General features: G+C 39.6%; 1 protein-coding gene and 1 pseudogene across 3 annotated transcripts; both read right to left on the reverse strand.

Moving 5' to 3' along the window:
- Positions 1-53: 53 nt before the first annotated feature.
- Positions 54-18,586, reverse strand: LOC127799254 (fructose-1,6-bisphosphatase, cytosolic-like). Of its 3 annotated transcripts, none has more exons than XM_052333113.1 (7): positions 18,483-18,586; positions 9,639-10,059; positions 9,410-9,496; positions 4,959-5,045; positions 4,792-4,867; positions 4,271-4,377; positions 54-203 (listed from the first exon to the last, which is right to left on the reverse strand). In XM_052333113.1, the coding sequence occupies exons 4-7, from the start codon at positions 5,042-5,044 to the stop codon at positions 134-136; spliced, it is 339 nt and encodes a 112-aa protein (XP_052189073.1). In that variant the 5' UTR covers position 5,045; positions 9,410-9,496; positions 9,639-10,059; positions 18,483-18,586; the 3' UTR covers positions 54-133. The 3 variants fall into 3 exon arrangements, with proteins under 3 accessions (XP_052189073.1, XP_052189072.1, XP_052189074.1); XM_052333112.1 differs by having other exon boundaries at positions 5,322-9,496; XM_052333114.1 differs by having other exon boundaries at positions 9,597-10,059.
- Positions 18,587-18,674: 88 nt separating this feature from the next.
- LOC127799252 (uncharacterized) lies at positions 18,675-20,908 on the reverse strand (annotated as a pseudogene).
- Between the last annotated feature and the right edge of the window lie 6,258 nt (positions 20,909-27,166).

Consider the following 27,166-nt stretch of genomic DNA (forward strand, 5'->3'; position numbering starts at 1 on the left):
AAGCCGAAGAGTAAAGGTTCACTCGGTGGAGATCAGTTGTCCAAATTCAGATTACACCCATGAACCAATTTCCCTTAAAACCCTACTACAGTAGCACATTTTACTCCATGAGAGCCATATGTCATAAAGTCTACTACACAACAACCCACAAGCAACCAAATGCGTTCCAGCTCATTCCTAGAAAAGCCCCTCCAAACCGAATACTGCCAGAAACCGTATAATTCATCAATTTTTAAGCAATATTTTTCGATATACTGCCAGAATACACGCACCGTACCGTACACAGCACAAATTGTGAACCCACAAATAGATTACCCAAATCCACTCAATTAAACAAACGCAAAAGCAAAATCACTTAAAATTGAAATGGATACTGCTAATAGAAACAAAAGAACATGGATTCCTAAAAGAAGAGTACATCAGCTTATCTGGTCCAATAATTGCATAAATCCACCTGAAATCTCCCTGTAAAGGAGCCGATAATTTAGCTTCCAAAATCAGGAAGAACCCAAAAAAATATATCGTTTCCAAAAATGTAGAGACAACTAAAAATTGTGTCCATATAGAGAGAAAATTTCATTCAAATAATACATGGCATTTTGGGTAATCCATCAATTCTTTTGTTCACAACAACGTTTCATATATAGTCTCACTCAAAGCTACTTAACGAAAAGAAGAATGTGATATAATTTTTAAAACTTAAAAGAGTATTTTGATTTTTATAACAAACCTCAAAGATGCACATTATATTTTATTTTTAAAATTATTTTGTATTACAATTTGCATAGGTGATTTAGAAAACTTAAGTTTTAATTTTTAAAACTTAAGAATTTGAATTTTCTCCCTCAATAGTCAATACAAGAGCTCCAATTTTCTCAATATAAATATCATTGAAATCCATTGTAATTTGTAAATCACCTTGCGTTTAAAGAAAATATCTTTTAACAAATACGTGGTTTTTTTTTGTTTAATTTACATAAATATATATTAGAAGAATAACTTAGAGTTTATTTAGCCTGCAACCAAAAAGTAAGATTGCAGGTTTCTTATTGTAAAAAAAAAAAAAAAAGAATGATATTATCATATTACTTCAAAATTTAGAGGATACAACCTTAACATAAATGAGGGCATTTTTAAAAGGTACTTATTTTTAGTTGTAATATTTGAATATTAAAATTAATTGAAATTAGACCCAAAAAAGGGGTCTTGGCGATAATTGGGACTTGAGAGGAATTTAAATGGACCAAAGGTGAATATGTAAAGAAATAGGGTCTAAGCATAGTTCTCTAAAATTGCTCAAAGAAGCCATTTCCATTAAAATTAAGGAGATGACTTTGAGTGCAAAATTCAACCAAATCAAAGCAAATTGGAGTATTGGACCAAGCCCAATACTGGGCATTGCAGGCAAGGTTATGAGGAACTCATGGGACCCAAGTTCGCAAGAAATTACTAAGTGGATTAAAAGTTATTTGAGCCCAAAAATAGTTGAAATGCACAACGAATTGGTCGGATAGCCTACTTTGAACCAAAATAAGATCCGAACGGGCCTGAGTTGAAACGATCTAAAATGGGCATTGAAGTAGGCATGACCAATAACACGATGGTACTTCTGGATTTCACAATCGACTATTAAATAAGTAATAATCAAATCTCAAAAGATTGCGAAAAAATTACTTGAGAGACAATGAACAATTTGGGTAAGCCACTTTGAGTCAAAAGTATGAGCAAATGATCACGAATACAAATCAGATCAAATCATTTTACAAAAATGGATGAAATCTGGCTGACATATGCGTGTAAATACAAAACTAGAAATTTCATTTGAGGTATGGTGACGATGGCGGGTAGGCATGGCTAGGCGGTGAGACCAATAAAGGCGACAGGCAATGACAACGAGGGTATCAGGCGACAATGGTAGCATGTTGGGGTCACTAAACTCAACTATAAAAACCAAGGTCTTCTTTGGTTTTGGATACACCAATGAGAAAGAGCAATTAGAGAAGAAGAGATTGACAAAGATTTGAGGGATTTTCAGTTGCCAGGAAAACCAGTTTGACGAACTAGGTTGCTCGAGAAAACAGAGCAACAAGAGGGGGTCCGACGTTTTCTAACCTTTTCAACAATGAGAAGTGGCAAACAATGGTCGACGATGAGGCAAGCAACAACAACAAGAGGTAGCAATAACGAGCAACTAGAATGTGATAGGAAGGGGAGCCACATGTGATTTTTGAAACTTTTTCAAGTTTATGAGGTGACACTTCTACCCCCAAAGTTTTGGGTTATTACACTTAGACCCGCTATATTCTGCTATTCATACACATGCCCTTTATTTTTGCTCAACTTGCATGAATACCCTACAATTTACCTGTTATTATATTTATGGCCATTCAAATTTGCATAAATTGCTCTATTGTCATGAAATTTATAGATGTAGTATAATGTTAAAATTTTCTATTTAATAAGCAGCTTTTTATAATTATTGTATCAAACATTCTATAAATTTGTAGTAAACAAACTTCTCAAAAAAATACTAATAAACTTAAACAAAAAAATTGTCTGGTATCATAATATTAAAAAAAAAATTGATTGTTATCATGAGCATATACAGGAAAGTGAAAAGTAAACACACAATATATCAATAAAAATACATCTGTGTTTATCAGTTTGATAAAAAAAAAAGGTCATTTAAATCACATCCTAATAAAAATGTTATTCCAACCTCTTTCTTTACTTCTCTCAACTGAAAAAAAAAAATGTACACTAAAACTCAATATTGAATCACCATCTCATTGAACTCGGGACGATTGATATTTTTATAATGAACTACTATAGTGAATATTTTATTTTTGTAATAAGTTACATCATTCTATATATAATGTTTTTATTTATATATTATTACACCATCAAATTTGATAGTATAATAAGATTGTTTAATGGGAAAAGAAGAAAGAAAGAGCCAAATTTCCTGACTTCCATTTAGGAATTATAACTTTTGCTAAAAACTTGGATCATCTGAATTTACAGGCATGTCTTAAGGATGAGTTGATGTGTGAAGTAAAAATGTTGAAGGCTAAATTGATAATTTAAACTCTTATTAAGAGAAAAGGACAAATGGGGCAGAGCAGTTGAGCTTGTTTACTGCAAGTTGCAAGCAACCATGTCTTCAACCCAAATCTAAGAATAGTGTAGATGTTGTCTTTTTCCTACTACAAGTTGAAATCTTTTATGGCCATAGAAGATAGGGTCCTCTATTTTGGTGCAAGGCTTTCATGTCTGAATATTTTTTTATACCAACTTCAAACTTAGTGACCTTTCTTTCAGGGTAGCTGCATTTTATATTTTATCTTATCTCGACTTTAATTTATGCCACCTAGTTTTAATTATGTAATGCTGCTAATTGAGACATGTTCCATTCCCTAATCTCCAGTTTGTATGCTATATTTAATATTCCTACTAAGCATTTCACTTCAATAACCCTGCTCCAAATTCTGCAAAATATTATAATCATAATTTTAACAATTTTAACAACAATCACAAGTCTTAATCTCAATATCTATCACTAGATCAGATCAAATATTTGAATTGTAATTCACCAATCACCAATCATCTCTGTCAATTACCATATCTTTTGTAAGGTCATCACATCTCTAATTATACAAAAATAACAACATAAAAAGTCTTTATGCCACTATATAGGATCGGCTACATCAATTTAGCTCAACGATCATTTCTAGAATTCATGTTTGTTTGATCCAATGAATTTTATGTTTGCTGTTAGGGAAACCCCCATCTTTTATCCGAGCTTGGAACTGATTAGAAGATAAGAATTCACAGGCAAAGTTTATTGCATCTCTAATATGCCTAAATATTCTTCAAAAACGTTTTCTTCTTCTTTCTTTACCTCTTTTGCTATAAACTTATTCTATTTCATCAACTTGCCTCCTCACTCTACCAAAGAAAATAGAAATTCTATATGCAAAGTTAACAAATATCACAAAAAACCCGTACCTAACACAAGCAGCACACTACCGAATCACCGATTGACAGGTCCAAGATAAGTATAGAGATTGACATTATTACTTTCTTGTTGAATTGGATGTAATTCCAGAAACAAGAGAACAAGACAACATCCTAGAGTTTTCACCAATCAAATGTATTATCTCATTACAAGGAAACCTTCAGGGAAGGTTTTGTCTTATGAGTAATTGACAATCAGTTACTAACTCTAGCATATGCACAAACATCAAATAGAAATGAGTTTAAAGGTTACTTGTTCTCTTCAGCAGCATAGAGCACCTTAATCCCCTCAACATCATTGTAACTACCCAGAAAAATCGGAGATCGCTCGTGTATCTTCTTTGGGACCAAAACAAGTGCCTGCAAACATACATGTGTCAATTATTTCCTAATATATTACATACATGCTTAATTGTCATTTTAGCATTAAAGTACTGCTTCACACAGTTCAACAGTGAGATTTTTGCATTGTTACTCCTTGTTTAATTGCTTAGTGTAAGGTGAATTTCTGGTGCAAATTTAGGTAAAGAGGCATCTGATGTGAGAAAAGTGAACACAATCTTGATAGTATTTTGATTGAACATGGAACAGTGCTCCATCAATGGCAAAATCATTATGGCAGGTGAAAACTGCATCTTGTACAAGATAAACAATAAGGTTACTGAAACAAAATTTATGATGAAGCAAACTAAGAGATTATGTCACATGCCTGACCAAAATTTCAACAACTTATTGCCAATTACTTTATGACCAAAAGGTTCATCAAGTTATTACCAGTTGCTTGCCGGTAAATGTCCAACCTCCAGCTTGTTCCATCAGGAATGACATTGGGAAGACTTCATAAAGAACCCTATATCACGATTTGTGTAAAAGTGAATCACCAATTCATTCAATACTATAATTTCTCTCTACTCAAAAGTCTATAAAGTGTGTTAACATACCGAAGTTTCCCATTGGGGCTTTTCTTATTGGCAGTATACAAAAAGATACCACCATAAAGTATGGTGCAACGGACGTCAGCTACCATACTGTAGATATAATTCAACCAGAAGGATGGAAAAGAGAGAAATGAATATATAGAAATCATAATACTTGTAATAGCTAACTGTTGAGAGTAAAAACAATAGCATAAAAGATAAAGTTATCCCTCTATCTACAAGCTTCAGCTTTTAGATGACATGGTTGGTTAACAATTCAATGCCAACTAATCTCCAGAAGGAAATTAACAGATACTTTTCAATTTATAAACCACATTCAAGTGGACATCACATTACTCGTATTCTGCAATTTAAAAATAACTTGACCTCAAACTCATTAGAGCAGTAATCAATCACAGCAAACAATATCCCCAAAATCAGATTACAAATTGCTTTTATATCTGCTCTTAATAGGATGATTGAGGGCTTCATAGATGACATGATAAAATCCAAAAGCATTTACCTGGAATAACATAATACAAGTCAAACAAAAGCATAAATTTAGAAATCTCAATCAAATTGCTCAAATTTAATGGGTTAATTATTTGTATGCATGTGATGTACGCACCTGAGTGTACTTGTGTGTGGAGAGAGAGAGAAGGGGGGTTGGGGGGGGGGGGGGGGGATTCTGCTGAGTTCTTCAATAACCAGAATTCAGAACTGCTTCTGCCTTTCTGTAATGAGAAATGTTAAGACAGCTCAAAGATTTTCTGATTACTGTAGCCAGGGCAAATGTTTTATCATCGTAAAATGTGCCACAATTGATTGCACATAACTTAGCTCAAACACCCACCACGCCCCCCCCAAAATATATATATATATATATATATATATATTGAAGGGTAAAGATCCACTCACAAGTTTTTCGCTTGTGTTCGGCTTTGAACTCGACCTCTTTGGAAGTTGACTTCCAAAATTAGTTTCCATAGTCTATCCATTTCAACCTTTCTTATAAGCACATTAAGTTCAATTGACCTATTGGTCCTGGACATGCTAACCAGGAAGATGGATGCACTGTCTTATCAGAATACGAACATATTAGGCTCTTCTGATCATTGAGAGCTTAAAACCAATGATACAAGATAATTATGGGGAAAAAGAAAAAAGTGAAATTTGGGGGGAAGGGGGAGTGAAGACAAGGGATAGAAAAGTGGTATATACCATTCCGCTTTGCTAGCTGCAGTAGTTAGATTCCAGAATAACTGTTACTGAGAGATGCAAAGTTGTTAAGAGTTTGAACTGTCCAAATTATTAGTAGTTTCATAATTACTAGAAGATCATCCTAGTAACTTCTTTTTATTTGTAACCAATCGAAGAGGAAGATATGCACAATTATTCCAGTACTTAACTGTGTTTTGGGAGGTTAAGGTTTCACTTGAAGCAAACCAACCTTGTGTCCCCCATCTCTATTTTTTCTTCATTCTTTGATCGCATTACCTTCCTTTAACTATTCATTTCATGCTACAGATTTTCTAAGTGTATTTACACTTAGGGAAGAAGGGGAAAACAAATCAGAAGGCTACTTACATGCCACCACCTGCTCGACAAATAACCTGATCTGTTACCAGGAGAAGTAACAAGTAGGTATCAGAGCTAAGCAAGGAGGAGCAACAACAGTTGGCACATTTGGAGGCGGATGTCAGATCTTAACTACTGGAAAGGAAAGAATTCTTAAGGAGATGCAAGAGAGAACTTGCAGCAATAAATACCAAATTTGATAACCTCACAATTAGTCGTTAAGTTGGGGAAGCTCCAATAATCAAAATACCAGAGTTCAAACCATTAGTAATGGAGGAACCAAGCATGATGACTCCACATCCCAGTACTTGCCTAGGCTGGTGAAACTGGATGTCCCACAATTCAATGGGACTCAAGACCTGACGAGTTGGATTTGCAGGAATGATCAATTCTTTGAGTTCCACAAACACAAGGTAATCCTCTAGTATTGTCCTGTGAGGTCTTGTAGCAAAGCCTTCACATAAGGTAGATCCAACACCATTTCAAGATTTTTTTGGGGATCTAATGAACTAGCAACAAACTGGTTCTATCAGAGGGTATCGAACTCAGTTTGAGAAATTATTGACAACAGCAGGTAAAATATTAGCTTCTATGTGAGTGGCTTGAAGGACAATATCATGAGTCAAGACTGAGGTGTAAAAACCTATTGTTAATCACTCTTCAACTCCAAATTCAAATCCTTTGCTAATCAAGAAGCTACGCCCAACAAAACTAAAGGAAATGAGAGACAAAGGCCTCTATTTCAATTGCAATGAGAAGTGTAGCCTAGGGTATCGCTGTAAGTACTTCTTGCTGAATGAAAAAGGTCTGATGGGAAAGAAGATGATATGGACATGGAGCTTGAGAAAGCTAATGATGCTGCAGAAGTGGTGGCTCAAAAGAAAGTTGTTGTTCCAGATGCTGAAGGGAAGTTTGAAGTTTCAGTGATCAATAGTGAGAAGGTCACAGTTCTGGAAGACACAAGGGAGTCAACATTATGATTGAAGGAGTACCAACCGTGGTCACCTATTCTCTGTTACCTCAAATAAACTATGATGTTGTTATTGGATTCCTACAAGCTACAAATGAATTTCAATATCAATCGAATGGAAATCATGCTCAGTTGTCTAGCTGCTCTAGAATTTCAAATGGCAGATGCAAGAAAATGACTAAGTGAAGGAGGTTAGGAGGGACTTCTTTTACAGGTTTTTTCTCTCATTCCAAGGCCTAACAGGCAATTCTTCTTCCTTAGCACCCAATGCCATCATTCAAATTAGAGCATTATTTGAATTTATATCAGGATGTCTTTAATGTGCCTAGTGGACTGCCCCAACCTTGATCCCATGACAATAAAATAGCAAGTTACTAGGAACATCTCCTAGTAATTATGAAACAACTCCTAGAAATCTAGAAATAATTTGAATAGTTCAAAATCCTAAGAACTTCCAATGTCTCTCAATAAGACTTATTCTGGAATGTTACTGCTACAACTAGGAAAGTGAAATGGTATGTAACAAGAAGATACCTGATAGTAAAAACTTGGAAGGAAAAGACCATTTCTTTCCATCATTCATTTATTTATTTATTTATTTTTGGCTAACAAGGGAAAATGCCATTTCAAACATTTGTCTGAAAACAATTTTTGAAGATATCTATCTGATTATCTTATCAGTTTAGAGATGTTAAGTAGATGGAGTAACAGTCTTGTATCCATATCCTTCAAGCAATAGAACCATTAATAGTCATTCAATGGTCTTGTCAGATATGGCAGATGCAGAGTCTTATTATTGGACATTTACTGTAAAGAAACCTTTTAGCGCCTAATATGTTCTAATAAGAAACCAAGTACCTTCCAATGTATCTTAAGAGACTTTGGTGAGGATCCATCTGTAGGGAACTTGCATTTTTCAAAATACCTCCCATTTGGAAAATGACAATCTCAAGAACATACAACTAACAGAAAATATAGATTGCTTCATTTGCTGAGCAAAAAAGAAAGACAGAAGACAAAGATTGCTAAATCGGTTCAACATACTTTGTTGTTGGAGCATCCCAGTTCTTGGCATTTCCTTCATTTACTGAATAGATTTTGTCATGTGCCTATGGTTTACCTAGGATTTGATAGGGAATTGAGAGAAATCAGAGGGGGAATTAGATGGGTAGGGAAGGAAATTGGAGCAAGAAATGGGGAAAATTATAGAGAACAGCAAGGAGAGGGAAAATGGAACAGAGAAGGAAAGAAATTAGAGGGAGAGAGAATTCTAGAGAGAAATCAGATTTTCATTTATCATTTCAAAACATAATCCTTCCATCCTCAGCTGAGGCTTATATATAGCCAAACAGCCTCCCATATGCACCCATGTGCAATGTAACAAACAGCCCAACTGCCTATTAGCTAAAGACAAAGCCCTATAACAGAAAATACAAAAGGAAATGTAAATTCCTACTATTATATTTACTAATCTATTCTTGGGAAATCCTTAGGGTCATGACAATTTTAGAAGAAATGAAACTGGTGCAAGCAAAAATAACAACAGTTATAAGCCTTAATTTCACTAAGTGGGTTCAGCTAAATGAACTCAAAACTTTCCAACCATCCTATCCATGGTCATATCTTTTATAAGGCCATTATACCACCAATCATGTTTAAGGATTTCCACCAAGTTTCGTTGCTTCATTGGTCTTCGTGTATCAGTATCGGTTTCTATCCGTTTTGCTACAAACTTCTTCTGTTTGAAGCCATTCACTTTACAACTCATCACAAAGTAGAGAACTCTAATATAGTGAACAACATACTGACAATAAAATGTTATTAAGTGGAAAAGAATAGGCCAAATGTGTTTCCATAATATTGATGTAGTCTTGTAAGAAAACAGGACATCTTGACAATGGATTTAATACTGAGACAAGATGCTCACCTTGATGTCAGGAGGAGTTAGTAAAAACTGGCCCAGGGATGGATCAAGGGTGAATCCATTAACGCCAGATCCAGAGCTCAAAACAAGCTGCAAAACATTATATGCCAAAATACAGTGTCGGAATGGGAAATACTATGGGTGCAGGCTTGATATCTCAAGTTCACCCCACAAGGGAAAAAACACATACACACAGAGGAGGGGGGAGGTGGCACAGAGAGGGAGGCAATACTTCGCAAGAAGACAACTCTTCATGGTTCATACTGAGCAAGAGCTTCCACACATACAATAGCCAGCAGCAATCATATTCTTCCCAGGTTGCAGGACATCATCTAAAGTAGGGTCTTCACCATCTTTCAACCCTTCATGGTTCATACTGAGCAAGAGCTTCCACACATACAATAGCCAGCAGCAATCATATTCTTCCCAGGTTGCAGGACATCATCTAAAGTAGGGTCTTCACCATCTTTCATAATATAAATCCCAAAGATCTATATGAAAGAGAAGGCATCCAATTGATCACTGCCATATCAATTGAGAAATAGTAGATTTTCAGGCATATATAGAGCTGTACGTTCCAATGGGAACATCACAATCAATGTTAGAGGATCCATCAAGTCAATTGAGCGTAACTGATGGACGTAACACAGTACCTGCATCAACAGAGCAACTTGACTGCAGAAATGATCCATAAAAATGTTGATTATAGCATAACTTCCAACCATTGCAGAATCCAAAAACAGCATATAGCAGGGGAAAAAATCAAGAAAAGAGAAAAGGAGCAGACACCTTCTACACATAGATCGATCAACAAAAGTTGCCTCCTCATTCTTCTCAGAGACAAGAATACATTGTCACGCATTATGGTCTTGGCGCGACATCGACCGTTTATTGGCAGATTTGAACTGTTTTCTTAGTCATTTCCTTTATGTTACGTTATTATGTTTTATTTACTTTATGCTTTGCTATTAGTTGGGATATTATAGCTATAAAGGGAATAGGATATTTTAAGGGGGAGGTCCACATGTAAAGTGGCCTGGGGAAAAAGACAAATGAGTTAGTTATTGGGGATGGAATCTGCTGTGGTAGCACCCCTGCTAGCGAGTTATATACCCCTATACTCAGATTGTAACGGCATGAAGAATATCAAGAACAGAATTCTATCCTTTCTCTACCAACTATTCTCTCTATCTCTTCTTCATTTCCTCCTAATCTCTCCCTCTCTCTCTATCTCTTTTATCTGTGTCATCTCCTTCTAAGATCCCCATCTGATCTCTCTAATTCATATTGGATTAGAGGATGGATTCATTGTCACATTTGGGTCTATGACAAACTGGTATTAGAGCACCGGTCTTAGGCATACCAGTAGAAGCAAGGATGGCGGACAGAACCCGCACGAGGAATTTTGAAACGCAACTGCAGCAGGTTAGCTCGACGATGACCGAGGTCCAGAATAGGATAGGCCAGATAGAGGTCGAAGAAGCCTAGAACCAAGAGGCAATCCGGGCTATGGATAGCGGGATGGAAGGGGCCTTGGAAGGAATGGGGCAGAGGTTGAAAGGTATGGAGCAGAGGCTGGATGGATCAATGGCTAGACTGCAGGATGACATGCAACAATTTATGGTAATGTTCACACGACAAAACCAAGTAAGGATGGCTGAAAACTTTCCCCCTAGAGATAGAAATGAGCCTATAATGCATAGAAATGAGGGAAATAGGGGTCGTGCCAATGCCGAAATAGAGGTTGACCCAAAAGAAACATTGGAAGGAGTGGTGGATAACAATACAAATGGTGCACCTAATGGACAGCACCAGGGGTTCACCATACCCCGGATGGAGATTCCTATCTTTGAAGGGGTCAACCCCTAGTGGTGGATCAGGAAATGTAAAAGGGTCTTTGAGTGGAACAATGTACCAATGAGGAAGCGAGTAACACTCGTTGTAGCCTACTTTAATGAGGTTGTCGATGCCTAGTTCCAAGGGTGTGTAAGTGTGCAAAACGAATTCACCTGGGAAGAGTTGGTGACCAGACTATGTGAAAGATTTGGAGAAAGAAATAGGGTGGACACTATTGAGGAGTTCAATGAAAACAAACTGGAAGTGTAGAAGTGTATTTAAAGAGATTTGAGGTCATATATGACTCAACAAAACCCACACCTTACTGAAGCTTATTTCATGTCAAGCTTCTTAAGTGGCTTAGTGAGGACATAAGGCCAATGGTGAAGATGATTAGGCCCCAAACAGTAGAACAAGCGACTGAGAGTGCAAGGTTACAAGAAATGATTGTAGAAACACTTATGAAAAAGCAGCAGCAACAACACAAGGGGTTATCGGTGGGACCAGCCAATGGGGGAGGCAGGTATGTTAGCCGAGAAATTGGTAAGAGTGGAGGAAGTACGAAATAGGGGACAGGGCCTAGCACAATGCCTTGGGGGGAGCAATTAAAAGAGCAAAGAAGGTTAACTGGCATCTGTTTTAGATGTGGGGATAAGTACCATTTCGGGCATCAATGTAAAAAGAAAATTCTATTGCTGGAAGGGGAAGAGAAGGATGAAATTGAGGGGTCAAGAGAGGAAGTAGAAGAGGGTGGTGAATCAAAAGAAGAAAACAACGGAGAAATTTCATTGCATGCGCTCAAGGGAGTGACCAACAAGATAATTAAGGTACTAGGGAGTATGAAGAATCATGACCTGTTGATCCTAATTGATAGTGGAAGCATGCATAGCTTCCTTGATGAAAGGACAGCTAAGAGGCTAAAATGTTCGCTCCAAGGAACTCAACCCCTAAGTGTGACTGCGGAGCAATTCAGCATGCCACGGGTTTACTTGGGAGATGCAAGGAGAGAAATTTGAGGCAGATTTGAGGCTACTACAATTAGGGGGATGTGATGTGGTGTTAGGGGTTGATTGGATGAAGGGAGCCCCATCAATTTTGACTTCAATAGGATGGAGGTTTCACTTGACAAGGGAGGAAGGAAAATGACATTGACTGGGGAAAGGGAATCGTGGTCCTGCAAGATGATCTCAAGAAAGAAACTGCACAAAATGCTCAAAAACAAATGGTGTCAATTGTCCCAATTGTTTTCACTGGTGGCTGTGGGGGAAGGTTCACTTCTGGCAATGGAGAGAGAGCCCGAGAAAGAGCTGTGAGGGGAGGTGCACTTGACAGTCACATCTCAGCCCTGAAAGCTTGACCAAGTACATTCTCAACACCTAATTGATGAATTGTTGGATAGTTACAAAGACTTATTTGTTAAACCCACAACCTTACCTCCTACCCGAACCTTGGATCACTCCATCAACTTGAAGCCTAATGCGGAACCCATCAACATTAGGTCCTATATGTACTCCCCAACCCAGAAAACTGAAATTGAAAAGATGGTGAAGGATATGCTAAATCAATCTTTCATAAGACATAGCCAAAGCCCTTTTGCCTCACCAGTCCTCCTAGTTAAAAAGAAGGATGGATCATGGCACTTTTGTGTTGATTACCGCAAATTGAATTCCTTAACCATTAAAGATAAATTCCCAATACCCCTAGTTGAGGACTTGATGGATGAATTACATAATGCCCATTTCTTTTCAAAACTTGACCTGAGGTCTGGCTACCATCAGATCAAAATGAAACCCGAAGATGTCCCTAAAACCGCTTTTAGGACACACCACGGCCATGTCGAATTCTTGATGATGCCATTCGGGCTCACCAATGCCCCAGCTACATTTAAGTCCCTAATGAACCAAATTTTTTAGCCTTACCTAAGGAAATTTATCCTAGTGTTCTTTGACGACATCCTTGCATATAACCCCACCTTGGACCAACATATATCTCACCTTAAAACCATCATTGAGGTCCTTAGAGCTAACCAACTTTTCATCAAAAGTCAAAATGTACATTTGGACAGAATCAAGTGGAGTACTTGGGGCATTTAATTTCTGAGGTAGGGGTTAGCACCGACCCTAAATAAGTGGAAGCCATGTTGGTTTGGCCCAAACCCACTACCATGAGGGCCTTGAGAGGATTCCTTGGGCTAACGGGGTATTATCATCGATTTGTTAAAGGATATGAGACTATAAGTAAACCTCTAACAAAACTCTTAAAGAATGGAAGCTTTAATTAGGGGCAGGAGGCCGACACAGCCTTTGAAAAGTTAAAAAGGGCAGTGAGTAAGGTTCTAGTTTTGGGACTACCCGACTTTAGCCAACCATTTGTGGTAGAAACAGATGCTTGTGGGAGTGGCATTGGGATAGTATTGTCCCACAAAGGGAGAGCCTTAGACTTCTTAAGCCAAGCTCTAAGTGGTAGACATATGGGCTTAAGTATATATGAGAAAGAATTCTTGGTGGTTTTGATGGCAGTGGATAAATGGCGCAATTACTTGGAAGGGGGGAAATTTATAATTAAGACGGATCATGAAAGTTTGAAATTTTTGTTGCAACAAAAATTGCAAACTCAACTACAAAAGAAATGAATGGCTAAATTAATGGGATTGGATTACTCAATACAATATCAGAAGGGCAAAAAGAATGTGGCAGCAAATGCCCTCTAAAGGTGTCATGAGGATGGGAATTTGGCAGCCGTCACCATGATAGTATCAGAGTGGTGTAAGGAAGTGGTGGATAGTTATGAAGGGGACAAACGAATGCAAGAACTCATACAAGGGCTGGCTGTGGGATCACAAGGAACGAGTGGTTATACTCTAAGGGAAGGAATATTGAAACTGCATGGCAAGATGGTTATTGGCAATAAGGGGGACCTTAGGAAAAAAAAATATTACAGTCCCTGCGTGAATCTCCCTTAAGGGGGCATTTAGGAGTCCAAAACACTCATTTAAGGGTGAAACAACTATTTCATCAGCCAAGATTGAAGACTAATGTGAAAGAATTCGTCTTATCTTGCGATACTTGCAAGAGGTGCAAGTATGAGAATGTTGCTTACCTAGAATTGCTCCAGCCCCTACCAGTACTAGACCAAGAGTGGACTAGTGTTTCCATGGATTTCATTGAGGGGTTGCCTAAGTCCGAAAGGAAGGATAGGGGCTTCCATGAAAGAATATTTGCAACAAAGGAAGATGGTACTGAGACAGCTCAAGCGGGGATTAACCTCGACCCAGAATAGAATGAAGCAATATGCGAACCTAAGGAAAAGCGACAGAGAACTGGGGGTTGGGGAGAAGGTTTACTTGAGGCTGAGGCAATGATGCGGTCACCAATCAAGACCCAGCCCAAGGCCAACCCAATCAAATCGGAACAGTAGCACCAGAACAGCAGCACTGAAACAGTAACAAACAGTATTTTAATACTTCATATGTTTTAGAATTCTACTTGATTTAGGATTATACTTCATGTTTCTACTTGATTTAGGATTCTACTTCATATTTGATTAAGCTTTATTTCTATTATAATTCTAGTTGAATTTTACTTAGGATTTATTTCTATTAGGATTCTAGTTGAATGTTTGATTAAGATTTATTTCTATTAGAATTCTAGTTGAATTTTACTTAGCATTTATTTCTATTAGGATTCTAGTTGACTTTTACTTAGGTTTTATTTTTAGGATTCTAGTTAGATGATTTTATTCTAGTTGGATTTTAGTTACAAATATTAGAAGGATTTGAATTAGCCAAACACTATAAATATGTCTAAAATCTAGAGTTTGTAATTAAAGTTTTCTCAATACAAAGTTCAGCAACCTATTTGGGTTTTCTTAGCAAAACAGTCTTGTTTTTGCGTCTTTTTGAGAGTCAAGCTTCAACCATTGAAGTTTGTTCTTTCAAGGGTTTATTTTGGTGTTTTTTTTTTTCACATACGCACTACACACTGCGTCAAGTGGTATCAAAGCATTTAACCAACCAATTAGATGGCCAATCTTGAAAGTAACGGTAGCAATCAGCTTCGTGACAGTGATCGGGGGCTACCCACAATTTGGAGAGCAATCGAAGAACAACGGGAAATTACTCGTACAATGCAACAGCAATTGGAGCGAATCCACAACCAATTAAGCATTTTACAACGAGTTAATGATAACCAAAATCGAACTAATGGCGTGAATCAAGCCGGCTATGTCAAACCAGGCAGACCATCCATTAATCCTGTCCTCGTTAATCCTAAAAGACCAATGATGAATGATAGTGACGATGAGGATGATCTTGTTCGTATGATAGCCAACCCTAGTGGTAGAGAGGTTAGGAGGAATACGCAACAACACAACCACTGGGGAAACGATGAGTATAAACTAAAGAATGGCTTTTTGGTGAGTTTGGAGCTTGATCTCGAACATTATGTTGTCCCAGCAACCTCAACGTTTGCAAACTCAGGTCTGATTTATCCTGCTAACATGACAATAACTCCAAGGTTGTTGACTCATACTGGGATATTTTCTAATCCCGACGACTCAAGCATTGCTTCGCAATCCAATGATGGTGGTGTTTCTTCTGATCGGCTTGCGATTGTAAAGGAGATGGAGTCCATGGTGGCAGATTCTTCTACAATTTATTCAGGCTCTGGCATGGTTGAATCGAAGGCAATAGGAACATATTCAGCTTTGTGATTGCAAAAGCAAGATGGTCACAGAGGTCTCTTTGTGGATAGGGGTGTTGGATCTTCCAGGCTGGTTAACTCAGGTAGTGCAACCGCTTTCGGTAGATCTACCAAATTCGAAAAACGCTCAAGATGGAATGTTCAACGTCCTCAATCTAACAATAGTAATACAGGGGAAGCAGAGGGCAACAAACATGGTGATGGTTGGACCCATGCTAACAAAGATAGTGCTAAGAGGAGGAGGAATTTCTTTGCTCATGTTCCCTTAGAAGAAAAGTTCAAGTGGTTCAGGAAGATATCTAGCAAAAGTTGCACAAATAAGAAGTACAAGGCGATAGCTGACAAGCATAAGAAGCACAAGGTATTTGAGGTTGGAGATGAAATCATGATATTCTTGAAGAAAGAACGAATTCCACCAAGAAAGCAGAACAAGCTCAAGCCAAAGAAGTATGGTCCTTACAAGATTATAAAGAAGACCAATGATAATACTTATGTTGTGGATTTGCCTAATCATATGGGTATTTCCAAACATTCAATGTGGCTAATCTCTCTTTGTACTTGTCGGACGTGGATTTGTCCTACCCGGATCAAAATTTGAAGTCGAATTTTTTCTCAAGTGGAGGTGAATGATGCGGTCACCAATCAAGACCCAGCCCAAGGCCGACCCGACCAAACCAAAATTTCTTTGCTCATGTTCCCTTAGCAGAAAAGTTCAAGCGGTTCAGGAAGATGTCTAGCAAAAGTTGCACAAATAAAAAGTACAAGGCGATAGCTGACAAGCATAAGAAGCACAAGGTATTTGAGGTTGGAGATGAAATCATGATCTTCTTGAAGAAAGAACGAATTCCACCAGAAAAGCAGAACAAGCTAAAGCCAAAGAAGTATGGTCCTTACAAGATTATAAAGAAAACCAATGATAATACTTATGTTGTGGATTTGCCTAATCAAATGGGTATTTCCAAACATTCAATGTGGCTAATCTCTCTTTGTACTTAACAGACGTGGATTTGTTCTACCTGGATCAAAATTTGAGGTCGAATTTTTTCTCAAGTGGAGGTGAATGATGCGGTCACCAATCAAGACCCAGCCCAAGGCCGCCCCGACCGAACCAGAACAGTAACAAATAGTATTTTAATACTTCATATGTTTTAGGATTCTACTTCATGTTTAATTAAAAATTTATTTCTATTAGGATTCTAGTTGAATTTTACTTAGGATTTATTTCTATTAGGATTCTAGTTGACTTTTACTTGGGTTTTATTTTTAGGATTCTAGTTAGATGATTTTTTTATTCTAGTTAGATTTTAGTTACAAATATTATATGGATTTGGATTAGCCAAACACTATAAATATGCCTAGAATCTAGAGTTTGTAATTAAAGTTTTCTCAATACAAATTTCAGTAACCTATTTGGATTTTCTTAGCAAAAAAGTCTTGTTTTTACGTCTTCTTGAGAACCAAGCTTTGACCATTGAAGTTTGTTCTTTCAATGGTTTATTTTGGTGTTTTTTTTTTCACACATGCACTACACGCTGCGTCAGTCAACCCCATTTTAAGTCCCTTACTCAAGGGCTAGTTACTAAGCTGACTCCTAGGTATTTTGGCTCGTTCCCTATCATAGCTAAGGTTGGAAAGGTAGCCTATCAATTACAACTCCCAGAAGGATCCCGAATGCATCCCATCTTCCATGTGTCTCTCCTAAAAAGGTCATTAGGCAAGGAACAGGTTAATCCCGAGCTACCAACATTGCCTAAGGAAAAGAAAAAGGCGGAAGAACCAGAAGCCATATTGGATCGGAGGGTGATCCATAACCATGGGGTCCCTCTTATTCAGGTACTGGTCAAGTGGCAGGACGAGGACAAGGGAAGCAACACCTGGGAATATTTGTCAAGCCTCCTTCAGCAATTCCCAAGGGCAGCCAACCTCCTCAGCATTTCTTGAGGATAAGAAATGTTTCAAGGGAGGGGCAATTGTCAAGCATTATGGTCTCAGCGCGACATTGATCATTTATTGGCAGATTTGAACTATTTTCTTAGTCATTTCCTTTATGTTATGTTATTATGTTTTATTTACTTTATGCTTTGGTATTAGTTTGGATATTACAGCTGCAAAGGGAATAGGATATTTTAAGGGGGAGGTCCACGTGTAAAGGGGCATGGGGAAAAAGACAAATGAGTTAGTTATTGGGGATGGGATTTGCTGTGGCAGCACCCCTGTTAGCGGGTTATGTACCCTTATACTCAGATTGTAACGGCATCAAGAATATCAAGAACATAATTCTATCCTTTCTCTACCAACTATTCTCTCTATCTCTTCTTCCTTTCCTCCTAATCTCTCTCTCTCTCTATCTCTTTTATCTGTGCCGTCTCCTTCTAAGATCCCTATCTAATCTCTCTAATTCATATCGGATTAGAGGGTGGACTCATTGTCACATTTGGGTCTCTGACATACATTAGAAGAAGATTCATGCTTTTCAGTAAAAAAATAAAATAAAATAACATGTCAGTTGAAATACTTCAGGATATTATCCATCAACTTACCATTCGACCACTGCTTACCAAGGCCTTGATAGAAATTTCATTTGAAAGCACATCCAGTTTCTTTTGCTCTTCACCTTTTAAGTCAAAAGAAATAAACAACCCTGAATGAATATCAGCAAAAAATTCTGGTTAATGCAAAAGAATACAGAGATCGAGATGAGGCTACTAAATTGTTCAAGGGATTGACATCTTGCCTGCACATTTCTTTCTGCAGCAAGCCCAATGTGTTTAGGAAGACATGCCTACAAAGTTCAATGTTAAGATGAGAACTGCAAGCAGAAAAAATGAAAATTCAAACAAGATTTTTTAATCCAGAGAATAACAGAAACAAATCATTCTTACCTTTGAGGACAAGTTATATGCAGGAAGATCCCTCTAAAGAAAACGAAAATGCTTTTCATACTAGCAATAAATGTTAACATCTTTTGCATATTAATTGACTGAAGTAATTCCATCTTATGAATAAATTTCGAAATTTATCGGGAAGGTTCCCCGCAAACCAACAGAAATTCTATTGCATGTACCCAGTCCTCACAAGACAAACTAATTTCAACTGCAAAGGCAATTTAATTAAGATCAGAATTCAGATGCTTCCATTTCAGCTGCAATGTCATATGCTCATTATTGAGTTTCATCCAGTCATTTTCCAGTCTCATCATCTCAAGCACCCGATCTTTTTCCTGCAGAATCTCTGCCACTTGAACCTCTCCTTCTCCAATTCCAACGTCTGTGCCTGAATTTGTAACTTCTGTGCTTCTAACTGAAGTGCGAGATATTTTATCCACCGAGTTTGCAACAGGTTTGATTTTGAACCTTCAGGTAGCACTTGGTTCGTGTCACCTTGTGCATTTTGTTTGTTCCAACTGAAAGCTTTATCACAGTCTAAAGAATTCAAGCAATTCTCTAAACTAACATCTTCATGGCTCTGACACTGTTTCATTTTCTTTGCTGAGTGCCCGTGCATCCCATACATAGCCCTCTGATTACTGTGCAAAGCATGATTTCCACCAAATTCATCACTGTCATCAGTTTCTGCATCTTGATCATCGTCATCGAGATCATCTTGTGGATGTCTCCTCGCATCATTGCTCTCGTCATCATCTCTACTTCTAAGAGCCAGTCGCAGCGAATGTTGCAATTCAGGGTCATGGGGGAGATGCAATCTGTTTCCATTATGGTATGAGCACATTTCCTCGTAGAACAAATGCTTTGAGCTAAGGATTTTTCTAACCTTCCATTATCGCTTTATCTGATAAATGATCCATCATGTCCAAAAGCTCCGGCATCTCAACAACCTGGCAAGAAGTGCCCCTCCCAAGGATTTCATTTAGTCTTTTGTACCTCTTGTTAAGGTCATTGAATTTGTCTTCACACTGCTGAGGGGAAACATGATGACCCCTTTCAGCCATGACCTTCAAAACTGATTTCCACTTACCCTTGTTCTGTAAGTTTGCACATTTCCTCACCTATGTAAGAAACGGCAGTAATCAAAAGCCTTCACCATCATATTGGTCCACTTCACTCACTGCAGCGGCATCCCTTTCTTTCCTTTACTAGGATCATTATGCCATCGGAGGCATCTTCTGTAAAGCTCGGTTCATCGTCATTGCTCGCAGAACTTTTTCCCCTTCTCCCTGGCAAAATCTGCTAAGGAGATTGTCCGATCACAATCTTGCATGCTTGTTATGGTGAGGGGAAAATTTTCACTTATTGATGGTAGAACCGTCAATCCTTGTCTGGGAAGAAAGTTATGCTGTTGGTGGAGAGAAAGGAGGTGTTGATGATAATGAACTCAGATAGAACCTTGCAAGTCAACACCTCCATAAGAACCACTACCCTGAATCATATGTCCCGAAGATAAATTGCCTTCCATACCATCTAAAAACAATAGATCCGGATCATACCCTTAAACAGAAATCCCTCTAATAACCCCAGCCAAAGAGTACAGTTTCACTCGGTGGAGATCAGGTGTCCAAATTCAGATTATACCCATGAACTAAATTTCGCTCAAAACCCTACTATAGTAGCACAGTTTCCTCCATGGGAGCCATATGTCAAAAAGTCTACAACATAAAACCCATAAAAGCAACCAAATACGATACAGCTCGTTCCTAGATAAAGCCCCTCCGAACCATCAATTTTTAAGCAATAAATTTTTTCCATATACAGCCAGAATACACGCACAGTACCGTACACAGCAGAAATTGGAAGAACCCACAAATAGACTACCCAAATCTACTCGATCGAACAAACTCAATAGCCAAAAATCACTTCAAATTGAAAGACATGATGCAAAAAGAAACAAATGACCATGGACTCCTGAAAGAAGAGTACATCAGCTTATATTAATCCAATAATTGGTAAATCCAGCTGAAACCTCCCTATAAAGGAGCCGAGAATCTAGCTTCAAACAACTTCCAGCAATGGCCATGTGTAAGCACCCCCGCCCGGATATCCCAGCCACCCGGACTACCCGAACGGGAGCGCCTACGGGAGGAGAAAAGAATGAGACACCAGACAAAGACCACCCCGGCATGCATACACAAAAATGAGAACAGCGGAAGCAAAGCTCAAGACATGCATGCACTATGGGTACCCCGCTAATACAGCGGTCACAAGATAAATAAATAAACACAAACTCCTGTGCCGACATACACAAGACTCGAGAAAACACCTGGCACAGTACAAAATAATAGAGCAAATTCTACTTAGACATCAGAGTGGATAGGGATTGACGAGACTGCCTGTACACCACACCGACTCTGCCGTTAAAGCTGACTCCCTTGCTATGGCCCACGTCGCCACTACCTGGAATGATGGAAAGCAAGGTGAGTCGAGAGACTCAGCAAGCATAAGGAAAAGAAAGGCTGTAGGCTGAGTATAACCAGAAAACTCTCCCCAAAATAAACCCCCAGGTACACACAAGCCATGAGACACTACAACACAACAGCTCAATAGCATAACAAAATAAAAGCACATACCGGTCCTTGGGGCCCACATAAGACACTTGGCACCCAAGTCCCATACCAACCTGCCGCTGCCCTGAAAGGCAACAAATGTCTCCACAAACCTGCGCGCGCTGTCCCAGGCCGGTACTCCCGTCACCTGTATCCGTCGGTACTCCCGACAACCGAGCCATAGGCTCCCTCGGAACGGTACTCCCGTCCGAGAACTAAATACTACCAGTATCCATGCAATGCACATAAAAATGCAATGGCGTAGTGAGCATCAACGTGATACAAGGCGCCCATACATCCAGGCATCAGGCCATGCTCCGCCCACATAGTAAACCACACGCCATGCATATGCTCGCGGTGGATGCAACCTAACCAAACTAGAATGTTCGTGTCCAAGCATACTCAATAAATGAATATCCCAGCATGCATCCCGTACCCATGTGCATATCAAATCATGAACAGTAATACAAGATATCTAATCATGCAGTAAATCACATACCGGTAGAGCTAGTCAGCAGTGCCCGGCACCGGTCAACGGCCAGTGACTAGGGGTGTCCACCCGACGGTCCACATCAGGGCCGTACCATAGTCTACCCCAACGTCACCAACAACCGACCCTTGCCCCACTGCTCGATAGCTCTAACCGAACCATAAATAAATTTGAGAAAAAAACTGTAAATAAATCCAATAAAATCGTAATTAAACCCTCACGTCTAGGAACCTAGTCCCCAAACTGGTTCAGCATCATTCCCGAAAGGAGTGGGGGCGGTACAAACCCCCGTAGGCTCACAACGGATAAAATTATAGAAGCCTCGAATTTAATTTAAATTAGAACAAATGAATAATAATTTAACAAATAAGGTTAGGAGCCGAATTAAAGTAAGGGAGAGAATAAAGTACAGGAAATCACGGGGTCTTCCACGGGAATTAAAGATCAGGAAGAGAGGGTTAAGAGCTTGCCTTTACACGGCCGCTCCTTGCTTTTCTTGCGCACCCGCTGTTAAGTAAAACGTTTCCTGATAATAAATAAAATCGCAGCTTTAATTAAATAAATCTACCGTGTAATATAATTAATTTAGCCATCTAAAATCTCACGTAAGCGCACCACAATTAATATCTCAACGAGTCTCATATTTATTTTAAATTAAATCACGCTAATAAAATCCTCGAAGCCAGCTTAATAAATTAAATTTAAATCAAACGACTCCAAATTCTATAATTAATAAACGAGTCGAAACAGACGAAGGGAGGGTATAAAATACGAGAAATCACAGGGTTTCTCACGGGAATTAAAGAATACGAGGAAAGCATTAGGTACTTGCCTGAAATCAGCTGATTCCGACCACACTCGAGCTCCCGATGCAAATTAAATCATTTCCTAGCAAATAACACAACCGGGACCCAAATTAATTAATTTTAATCGCGAAAAATTTATAATTAAAATATAACATGCTTCTATTAATTTTTACCCACGTACCTGATCACTTCCCTTGTCGAAAAATCCCAAAATTCCTTTATTTTCCTCTTATTTTCTTCTCCTTTTCTTTTTCTTCTTCTTCTTCTTCTTCTTCTTCTTCTTCCCTTCTTCTCCCGCGCACTGCTCTGCGCGCCCTCTTCTTCTTCTTCTTCTCTTTCTTCTTCTTCTTCTTCTTCTTCTTCTTCCTCTTCCTTCCTCTTCCTTCTTCTCCTTCTTCTTCCTTTCTTCCCGCGGCCGCTGCTTCCCTCTTCTTCTTCTTCCTGCAACCAGCGCACCAGTGGCGCGGCCGAGCTCCACCGGCCGCCGCCTCGACCAGCGGCACCACCGGCCAGCCCCGCCTCCAGCTCCGCCTTCCACGACTGTGCGCGCCACCGCTGCTCCGTGCCGCCGCCGCTGCCGATTGCTCCGTGGCCGCGGCTTCTTCAAGCCGCAGCTGCTCTTCGTCGGCCATGGCAGCGGCTGCCATGGCCGATTGGCCTTCTCTCTCTCTCTCTCTCTCTCTCTCTCTCTCTCTCTCGCGGCTGAGCTCTCCCCCTCACCCGATCTCTCCATCTCTCACTCTCAGCTCACTCCCTCTGTCTCTCCTCTCTGTTTCTTCTTCACTCGGCCAGAAGCTTCAAGAAGCTTCAATTTCTTTTGATGCACAGCACACTAACACACGCGCACAGCCACAAAATTTTAAAACATTAATTTTAATTAATTAATTAAATTTAATTTCAATAAATTTAGTTTACACTTTTATTATTTTTATTATTTTTTTTTTTTTTTTGGGATATTACAATTCTCCCCTCCTTAATAGAATTTCGTCCTCGAAATTCGCGTTTAATCTATCTCCTCAAGATACGCTCGCAACGCTCATGATATTACTCAACAACATCTCGAGGACATTTCATATCATCATTTTCCAGTTCTCACAAGTCCAAGTCCACGACATATCCTACTTGACTTAATACAGTAGCACATCTCCCTAATCCATCACTGCAAGTGAACCACGATATGACCACTAATATCTTAACCAGCTTAAAGAACATCATTGATCATATTACTCATAACCACAAGGTTCTCCTATTACCACACCATAACTCAACCGTTCCCCAAAGCTATCTCGACCACATATCAACCTAAAGGCAACTCAAAATTCAGCGATATTCAATCCTAATGATAAACTGACTCGCAGCACCAGGCTCAATGCAGACGCAACTAATTCCGGATACAACCGGTAGTGACAGGAGTAGAGCCACCTCTTTGTATGTCAAGAAGCTAATACTCGATAACGTGACCGGAACCTGCCACATACTTACAATCCATGGGAACATGGAAACGATACGACATACTCAATCAAGGATTCAGCAACAATATCCTTTAGTCTGACTTTTGCCAACTGATTCTTAACCAGATACACATCATTTTCTCGGCAGTACTTTCTCTCATAATTTGCCGCGAATGCTCGGGGTCTCGTTCATAAATACGGGTAGCCGTTTAGTCAGGACTATCAAGGAATAAACACTCTCCACTCAATATATCTCGGAATCTAAAACGTCACCAGATCTCCCCTCCTTATAGGAATCAAGATACCCAATTGCGGTTTATTCAATGACCACCAATCCTAAGTCTTGTCCTTGCTACTGATCTTAACTCCCAATAGCTAATTGGACCGTACCTCTTCTTGACCGTTAATTACGAATCCTGAGCTCCTCGAAGACTCAATAGGCTAGCTAGAACACGAGCTCTAGAACTGGTGTTATCAACTCCGTAGCCTACTCGACTGATAGCACATCACCGTGTCAACAACTGTTCTAATTCCTAAGGCATCTCATAAGTCGCCTCAAAAACGAAAAGCAACTTAAAGATGTGGTTAAGCGTTCATCTGACTGGCATAACAAGTCATCTCATGTTTCTGCCGATGTACCACTTGACCAGCACCCAAAGGAGTCTCATCTCCTCTCTCGGTCAATAATCCGACCCTAGGGCATGTGGTCCGTGATTAGCACCGCGCGTACTCATAGCAACTACTATCCTTGCAGCAGAACCCAATAGTTACTTAGACCTGTATCCAATTTCGGCCGTGGCCATACACCGGGGTATCTCCCACAACACCAAACGTAGAGGGGTTTTCCTTACTTCTAATTCACATTATCACGGATGCACCACGATAGCCTAAAACACCTGTTACCACCTTTACTTTACCCTATTTGTTACAGAACCTCACAGCCTTAGCTCTTTGTCACGCCAACCGCGACGTCACCTGTACTCCGCTCCACTTGTGAAAACTAAACACCTACACACCATAGCCAGGTCGTGATGCTAAATCTCCAAACAGCATAACCACTGTAAACTCCAAGTTCATAAGTCCATAATAATCCCTCAATAAATTCCCATCATAGATCTCTCTTGGGACTTCGTATTAATGTTCCAATTTATCCTTCTAGATTCGATTAAACTTAGGGTGGATGCCCTAAACCTCCAAGAAAATGCAAACCCCTCAGAACCTCAATTTACCTCCATACCTCATCAAATAACACGTCTCTCGACCAAATATGTACAGACAATTTAACTGTTACACACGAGCTACCGCATTACCCAACCTTCAGTTTCTCATCTCAGTACACCCTATACACATCTCGGTACCTACGGATCTACCATTTACCATCAGACTCCTATAGCACATTTTCCACCATGTGGGACCTTCCCGTACCACCCCTAGCAAAATCCAATCATGGACCTCCATCTCACATTTTACCATGACCTCATCTCTCATGACATTGACGCTAGCCTTAATAGGACGTCGACAACACCTAGCGAGACCAAGGAACTCCAGACCTCTTTAGAAAACACCTCAGAGTTAGCCCGGCAAATCATCTGCCAAGTAAGCTAAGTCCAACAAGTCCCTCCGGTGGTTATGACGACACCCTCACAGTGGCTCAGACTGACTGAGTGTCAGGTAGTGTTCCAATCCTGGGCACACTCTGTATCAATCCCTAGTAAGGCTCCCATCATTCATCACTACTTTAGTCAGTCGCCTCCACATGTCCTTCATGTGCTCGCGGGCGAACATGACTTGTCTCTCTGACAGTCCCCAAAAAGATCTCGTGGATCATCTCTTGAGACAACTCTTCAAGCCGATACACATAACCCACTAGGTACTCCTCTTCGTCTTGCCCGCCTCCCCATCCAGAAGCAAACTCCTGTTGCCACTGACACCATAAACAATGCAATTCTGGGAAGGCATCCAAATTGGGTAGGGGTACACTGGGATCTAGGCCTTCGGGTTCCATTGGGAAAACTCAAAATCTGTATACATCACCAAACATCAGGCAGCTATATTAAGGCGAAACCACCATCTTACCCAAACACCTAGGGGCAGGCACAAGTCCTAAATAAACCTTATTCATACCATTTCACAGTCCCTTCCTAACGTGCATTTATCACCCTTGCACGAATATAAATTGGGACACGATCTCTTACACGAATCAGCAAAACACAACTGGGACACAGTCTAACCCTATTCGGTTCACCTAGACATCCCTAACTCTACCCGACAACCTTGGTGTACAGGAACTCGTCCCTCAAAACTGACTCAAACTAGGCTCTGATACCAACATTGTAAGCACCCCCGCCCGGATATCCCAGCCACCCGGACTACCCGAACGGGAGCGCCTACGGGAGGAGAAAAGAATGAGACACCAGACAAAGACCACCCCGGCATGCATACACAAAAATGAGAACAGCGGAAGCAAAGCTCAAGACATGCATGCACTATGGGTACCCCGCTAATACAGCGGTCACAAGATAAATAAATAAACACAAACTCCTGTGCCGACATACACAAGACTCGAGAAAACACCTGGCACAGTACAAAATAATAGAGCAAATTCTACTTAGACATCAGAGTGGATAGGGATTGACGAGACTGCCTGTACACCACACCGACTCTGCCGTTAAAGCTGACTCCCTTGCTATGGCCCACGTCGCCACTACCTGGAATGATGGAAAGCAAGGTGAGTCGAGAGACTCAGCAAGCATAAGGAAAAGAAAGGCTGTAGGCTGAGTATAACCAGAAAACTCTCCCCAAAATAAACCCCCAGGTACACACAAGCCATGAGACACTACAACACAACAGCTCAATAGCATAACAAAATAAAAGCACATACCGGTCCTTGGGGCCCACATAAGACACTTGGCACCCAAGTCCCATACCAACCTGCCGCTGCCCTGAAAGGCAACAAATGTCTCCACAAACCTGCGCGCGC

Source organism: Diospyros lotus, chromosome 4 (genome assembly GCF_014633365.1).
Source record: "Diospyros lotus cultivar Yz01 chromosome 4, ASM1463336v1, whole genome shotgun sequence".
Classification (NCBI taxonomy): Eukaryota; Viridiplantae; Streptophyta; class Magnoliopsida; order Ericales; family Ebenaceae; genus Diospyros; species Diospyros lotus.

What these genes read in the sequence shown, in the direction of transcription:
- LOC127799254 (XM_052333112.1), bottom strand. An exon ending in CATTTACCGGCAAGCAACTG is followed by an intron (nt 4,378 to 4,791) that starts GTAATAACTTGA and finishes GTATGTTTGCAG; the next exon opens with GCACTTGTTTTGGTCCCAAA. An exon ending in TATGCTGCTGAAGAGAACAA is followed by an intron (nt 204 to 4,270) that starts GTAACCTTTAAA and finishes GGTTTCTGGCAG; the next exon opens with TATTCGGTTTGGAGGGGCTT.